Genomic DNA, 6,430 nt, shown 5'->3' with positions numbered 1-6,430 from the left:
TATAAATAGTCTCTAAATATATGGGTAATCTGTTGTCTTAACCTCTTTTCGAGGAAGCTTTGTGTTTATCAAGTTCGAAATTAAATTCCTTATCATTGTTCTAGAATTAAGCGCAAATGTCGTCTTTTTTGACTTTCCCTTCATAAAGTGACGCAGCATGGATTGTTTATATGCGCCCACGTTTTTCACTTTTGAATGAGACATGAGTGTGTGAAGATTTCGGAGAACAAAATTGGGCCTATCATTGGTCTCATAGTGTGTGAACGACCCTAGTATACCAGGGATTTGAAACCATAGGAACTTCAGGTAGAATTTGTTAATTTTATTAGGAAGAATGGTGTATAGGACGATTATATGTAGTTTTAAAAAGGCTTTAGCCAGCTAAGCATGAAACTTAATTATGATTAATATATGTTTTAGTAATTTTTATGTGCCTTATTGTTGCATTTAACAATGATTTGTTAAACCAAATAATTTTCCTTTAAAGCCAAAGTTTCCAAAGATTTTACCGTAGAGAAAAATGATTTTTAAAAAGCAAATAAGATTACGTGGTTATAAATAACTGGAATTATGAACTAATTGATATTGTAATTTCAGGTCTTTGAAATAATTTCATCAATAAATCTATATTCAAACCTGCTGTTGAAACTTGATGGTTCCTGGTATTGGGGGTTTGTATGTTCGCCAACTGATCTCGTGAACTTCCCGCTAATTCGGAAGTCAAGCTCAACCAAAGTGTCATGGTTGAGACAATTTCAAAGGACTTGAAGTTTAGGCGTTAGCAAATTTCAATATCCTGATGTTTGAAGGAGCTGCACAAGCAATTTCAAAGAAGTGAAGGTTGAAGTTTAGGCATTAGCAAATTTCAAATAACCTGATGGTTGAAGGAGCTGCACAAGCAACTTCAAATGGTTCTGAAGAATAGGCATTAGCATTCTTCATAGAATCTGGAGAATAGGCGTTAGCATTCTTCAATAGATCAATAGCATATAGTGTATTGATGAAAAAAACATTGACAATTTTTCTGTGAAATAATTACCTAGTGAATCAATATGGTGCTCACTAAAAAGCAGAAAATTGAGCGAGCTATCGCTATTGGCAATGAAAGGCTAGAGGTGTTTGACGAACAGATAAAAGTGTTTTATGAAAATCTAAAAGCCTGCCAAAGTTTTAGTTCATGTGAAAATGTGAATTTAAAATCAATTCGTGACATTTTTAGTGAGGTCAAGGACCAATCTGACCTAATAAAAAGTCTAAAATCTGCCGTGGAGACTAGTGAGATGCGCAAGTTCAAGCGTGATTTGGATGAAGCTAGTGAACAGAAAACTGTTGCAGATAAAGTTTATGCGTCGTTGGAACAGTGTACGAAAATTCTGCACTGGCTTGACAATGATTCAGACGACGTGAGGTCGAGCACTGTCGCCAGGAACCTCGACGTCGTTGAGAAGGTGAGGATGGACATGGGAGTGCTTAAAATTTCCATGGAGTTGCGCCAAGAAGTACGTGATATGTACCGAAGGCTTAGAGAGATGGAACCTCGTTCATCTAACTCGGATAAGCTTGGTGTCTGTGGCACCAATAATTACGACAGTTATCATAGTCGTATGTTGCATGAGGCTAGTGCTAGTGTGAATACAGTCTACAAATCAAGTTCTGCGCCTAGCACATGTACCTTCCTGCTGCAAATAGTTCCAGTTGTAGCACCTGGCGGCGGCGCCTGCCATGCCGCCGTCAGGTTTGATTCTGGTGCAAATTTATCACTTGTGTCTGAGAAGTTGTCCAGCAAGTTGAAGCTGAAATCTACCGGCAGATATACAAACATTTCTGTTGCTGACGGTAGTGAATCATCCTGCCGCAATGTGGTGTTCTATCTGAAGGACAGGTGTCTCAACCATGACACTTTGGTTGAGCTTGACTTCCGAATTAGCGGGAAGTTCACGAGATCAGTTGGCGAACATACAAACCCCCAATACCAGGAACCATCAAGTTTCAACAGCAGGTTTGAATATAGATTTATTGATGAAATTATTTCAAAGACCTGAAATTACAATATCAATTAGTTCATAATTCCAGTTATTTATAACCACGTAATCTTATTTGCTTTTTAAAAATCATTTTTCTCTACAGTAAAAATCTTTGGAAACTTTGGCTTTAAAGGAAAATTATTTGGTTTAATAAATCATTGTTAAATGCAACAATAAGGCACATAAAAATTACTAAAACATATATTAATCATAATTAAGTTTCATGCTTAGCTGGCTAAAGCCTTTTTAAAACTACATATAATCGTCCTATACACCATTCTTCCTTATAAAATTAACAAATTCTACCTGAAGTTCCTATGGTTTCAAATCCCTGGTATACTAGGGTCGTTCACACACTATGAGACCAATGATAGGCCCAATTTTGTTCTCCGAAATCTTCACACACTCATGTCTCATTCAAAAGTGAAAAACGTGGGCGCATATAAACAATCCATGCTGCGTCACTTTATGAAGGGAAAGTCAAAAAAGACGACATTTGCGCTTAATTCTAGGATTAATGATAAGGAATTAATTTTGCACTTGATAAACACAAAGCTCCTCGAAAAGAGGTTAAGACAACAGGGATGGTAACTTGAGAGAATTTGAGGCAGCTGTTATGCCTAACCTCGGAGGTGGCAACGAGATGCGCTCGGTCCATCCGGAAACCGCCGCCGAAATATTTAAGATGCCGCCAGAAAGATTTACATATATTAGTGGAGGCTTAGATATCATCATTGGAAATACACATCCTGACGTGTTTCCATCAACCTACCAGAAAGTGGGCCAGTCTATGTTGTGGCGAACCATTTTTGGTAGTGGTTTTATCTGTACAAGTGCTGACTATGGAGCTGGTCAGCAGAAATCTGCGTTTAAAGCTGCCGTAGCTGTTGATAATGAACCGGTTGGTACTGCCGTAGTTATTGATAATGAGCCGGTTGGTACTGCTGTAGCTGTTGATAATGAGCCGGTTGGTACTGCCGTAGCTGTTGATAATGAACCGGTTGGTACTGCCGTAGCTGTTGATAATGAACCGGTTGGTACTGCCGTAGCTGTTGATAATGAGCCGGTTGGTACTGCCGTAGCTGTTAATAATGAACCGGTTGGTACTGCCGTAGCTGTTGATAATGAGCCGGTTGGTACTGCCGTAGCTGTTAATAATGAACCGGTTGGTACTGCCGTAGCTGTTGAGAATGAGCCGGTTGGTACTGCCGTAGCTGTTGATAATGAACCGGTTGGTACTGCCGTAGCTGTTGATAATGAGCCGGTTGGTACTGCCGTAGCTGTTGATAATGAACCGGTTGGTTCTGCTTGTGATGCTGTTATTGAGAAACCTGTTATTTCTGCAGTTGACGCTGTTGTTTGTGTTGCAGTCAAATCTGATGTTAAAGATACTGCCGTAGCTGGTGATAACATTGCTACGGCGGGTGAGGCTGTAGCCGTTCACAATGATGATGCTGAAATTGGTTGTGTTGCAGCCGGTTCTGATAATGAGGTTGGTGCTGTTGTGAATCAAGAATCGACCTGGCTGCTGCCAGGCTGGCCGCCCGACACAGGGTAAAGGGCCTGCAATATGGCGGGTGTGCCGCCAGAAAGTTATTGAAAGTCTACCAACCCCACAAATCTAATTTACAACATAAACTATTTATGTGTGAAAATGATCTTTAAAGAAAAAATAATACAAGTTATATATTAAGCTTGGGAAAAGAACCTAAAAAGGTTTTGTAAAGAAAAAGTATTCATTATTCAACTAATTTTATTGTTCATATTTAAGCACAAAAATTCTACAAAATTGTTTAGACTTTTAAAGCAGATTTTAAAAGATTTTGTTTCTTTAAGTATGATTTTGAAAAGCAAAAGTCTGTGTGTATTAACTACAAAGTGATTTTTGCAGATTTTTTTAGATTGAGAAAAATAGATTTTTTAAAAGTATTTTTCGAGGTATTTTTCATGGTTCACGGTTGCTTAAATATGTTATTCTCAGAGTCTCATATGAGATAATGCATTAAAGTAAAGAACACAACATGTAAAATTATTATGATAATGTTTAAAATAATTTCTTATTATTATTTTTAAAAGATTATCGCAAAAAATCAAGATATTTGTTTTAATTTGTAAGCAAATAAAGGTTTTTCTTTCACTCCGGAGGCAAGGATTCCTAATAATCCACGCGTAAAGATTTTTCTTCATTCCGAGAGCAGAGATTCGTAGTAATATATGTACCTAGCGACTTCGGACAAATTTAAACCTTGAGAAAGTATTTTATAGCAATTATTTCCTAGGTACGTATATTTTCGTTCATGTTTAAAAATGTAAACTCTATTTTCTATGAGATAAGCATTTATAATAATGAACACGATGTATGATATTATTAAATTATTGATTATTATTTATATGAATATCACAGAATTAATTTAAGATAAACTATGCATATTTTAAATTAACCTTTCCTTCATTTTTATTGCAGATATTAAAATAAAAGCGGTTATAAAAAATTATGATCAATAATTGATTCTTATTTTATGAAAATTGAGAACATTTTTTTTAGTAAAATAGCCACATTTTTCATATGCCTATTTTTATGCCTAAAATAAGAATCAAATGAAATGCGATTAAATTTTATTCTATTTCATATGCTCAAATTTAATTTTATTGAGTTTAAATTCTTTTCAAAAGTACAATTCATTATAAAACTTACCTGAAAAGTTTAACAAAAAGGAATAAATGTGTCGAGGTTGCGTGATTCGATATTTATTCCAAGAAAAAAATCAAGTATTTTTTTTTAGCAGATTTTTTTAAAATATATATGAATTTCAATCAAGTAAAACATTTTTATTCAGATCAAGGAATGATTGAAAATTCATATTTAAAGTCTCATATTTTTTACAAAGAAAAATTGGTATTTTTTTTCATAATTTCAATGAAAATTCTAACGAAGATATTATTATTTGCTATTCTTTAAGTATTAAAAAGTTTTATTGTTGATTAAGATATTACAGTTCTTATTCATTAGGTTTGAAAAACTTTCTGCCCAAGGATTTTGAAAAATTTTTTCTTACTACTCTTTTGATGCTTAACAAATTTAGTTTTAAGTACCTATAAATCTTAATTTTCTTGTCTAAGATTTATTTCGTTTTATTTTTACCATTATTTGTTTACATTTACATTTCAACCTGATTTCGTAGGTACTTATTGATTTATTAATAATGATTTATTACCTATTGATTATGAAATGATTATTATTTAGTATAGTTGTTATATTTACAACATCATGATTAATAGGATTATCTATTTTAGGATTGTGTATGTGATCTTGTGATTGTCATGTGCATGGAATGTTGTATGGTACAAACCAATCCCCATCCTTCTATCCTAAAATGTGAGGTATTATGAGTCCTAGTGAGGAGTATAATATTGTGTATGCATTTCACGGGGTTTCATTTAGTTAGGAGCAATTGTCACGTTTTTGGGATGTGGCCATTCTCATGTGATTATGGTGAGTTGAGTTTAGTGAGAAATGTTGCTAGTGCTCAGCGCAAAAAAACCTTGAATCTCGTTAAGGAAGTTAATTTGACTTTCAAACGGGGGGTGTGTCTTAACCTCTTTTCGAGGAAGCTTTGTGTTTATCAAGTTCGAAATTAAATTCCTTATCATTGTTCTAGAATTAAGCGCAAATGTCGTCTTTTTTGACTTTCCCTTCATAAAGTGACGCAGCATGGATTGTTTATATGCGCCCACGTTTTTCACTTTTGAATGAGACATGAGTGTGTGAAGATTTCGGAGAACAAAATTGGGCCTATCATTGGTCTCATAGTGTGTGAACGACCCTAGTATACCAGGGATTTGAAACCATAGGAACTTCAGGTAGAATTTGTTAATTTTATTAGGAAGAATGGTGTATAGGACGATTATATGTAGTTTTAAAAAGGCTTTAGCCAGCTAAGCATGAAACTTAATTATGATTAATATATGTTTTAGTAATTTTTATGTGCCTTATTGTTGCATTTAACAATGATTTGTTAAACCAAATAATTTTCCTTTAAAGCCAAAGTTTCCAAAGATTTTACCGTAGAGAAAAATGATTTTTAAAAAGCAAATAAGATTACGTGGTTATAAATAACTGGAATTATGAACTAATTGATATTGTAATTTCAGGTCTTTGAAATAATTTCATCAATAAATCTATATTCAAACCTGCTGTTGAAACTTGATGGTTCCTGGTATTGGGGGTTTGTATGTTCGCCAACTGATCTCGTGAACTTCCCGCTAATTCGGAAGTCAAGCTCAACCAAAGTGTCATGGTTGAGACATCTGTATCCGTCAAAAATCGATAAACTCCAAGATCATATCTCTGATATACAATGCAGTATAGATTCTAAACAAACAATTATATCCATAAGTAGCGCAGC

At 34.5% G+C, this 6,430-nt stretch overlaps 1 protein-coding gene across 1 annotated transcript; it reads left to right on the top strand.

Moving 5' to 3' along the window:
• The first annotated feature begins 472 nt into the window (after window positions 1–472).
• On the top strand, window positions 473–3,582 carry LOC145324425 (uncharacterized). Its single transcript, XM_080167014.1, has 3 exons — window positions 473–1,882; window positions 2,607–2,806; window positions 3,371–3,582. Exons 1-3 carry the CDS (start codon window positions 1,053–1,055, stop codon window positions 3,580–3,582), a joined length of 1,242 nt encoding a protein of 413 aa, XP_080023140.1. The 5' UTR covers window positions 473–1,052.
• Window positions 3,583–6,430: the final 2,848 nt, after the last annotated feature.

The sequence above is a fragment of the Acartia tonsa genome, chromosome 7, assembly GCF_053477335.1.
Source record: "Acartia tonsa isolate MP-2025a chromosome 7, ASM5347733v1, whole genome shotgun sequence".
Classification (NCBI taxonomy): Eukaryota; Metazoa; Arthropoda; class Copepoda; order Calanoida; family Acartiidae; genus Acartia; species Acartia tonsa.
Note: the sequence above shows the minus strand (reverse complement) of the source record. Positions and strands in the feature narration are given on the sequence as shown.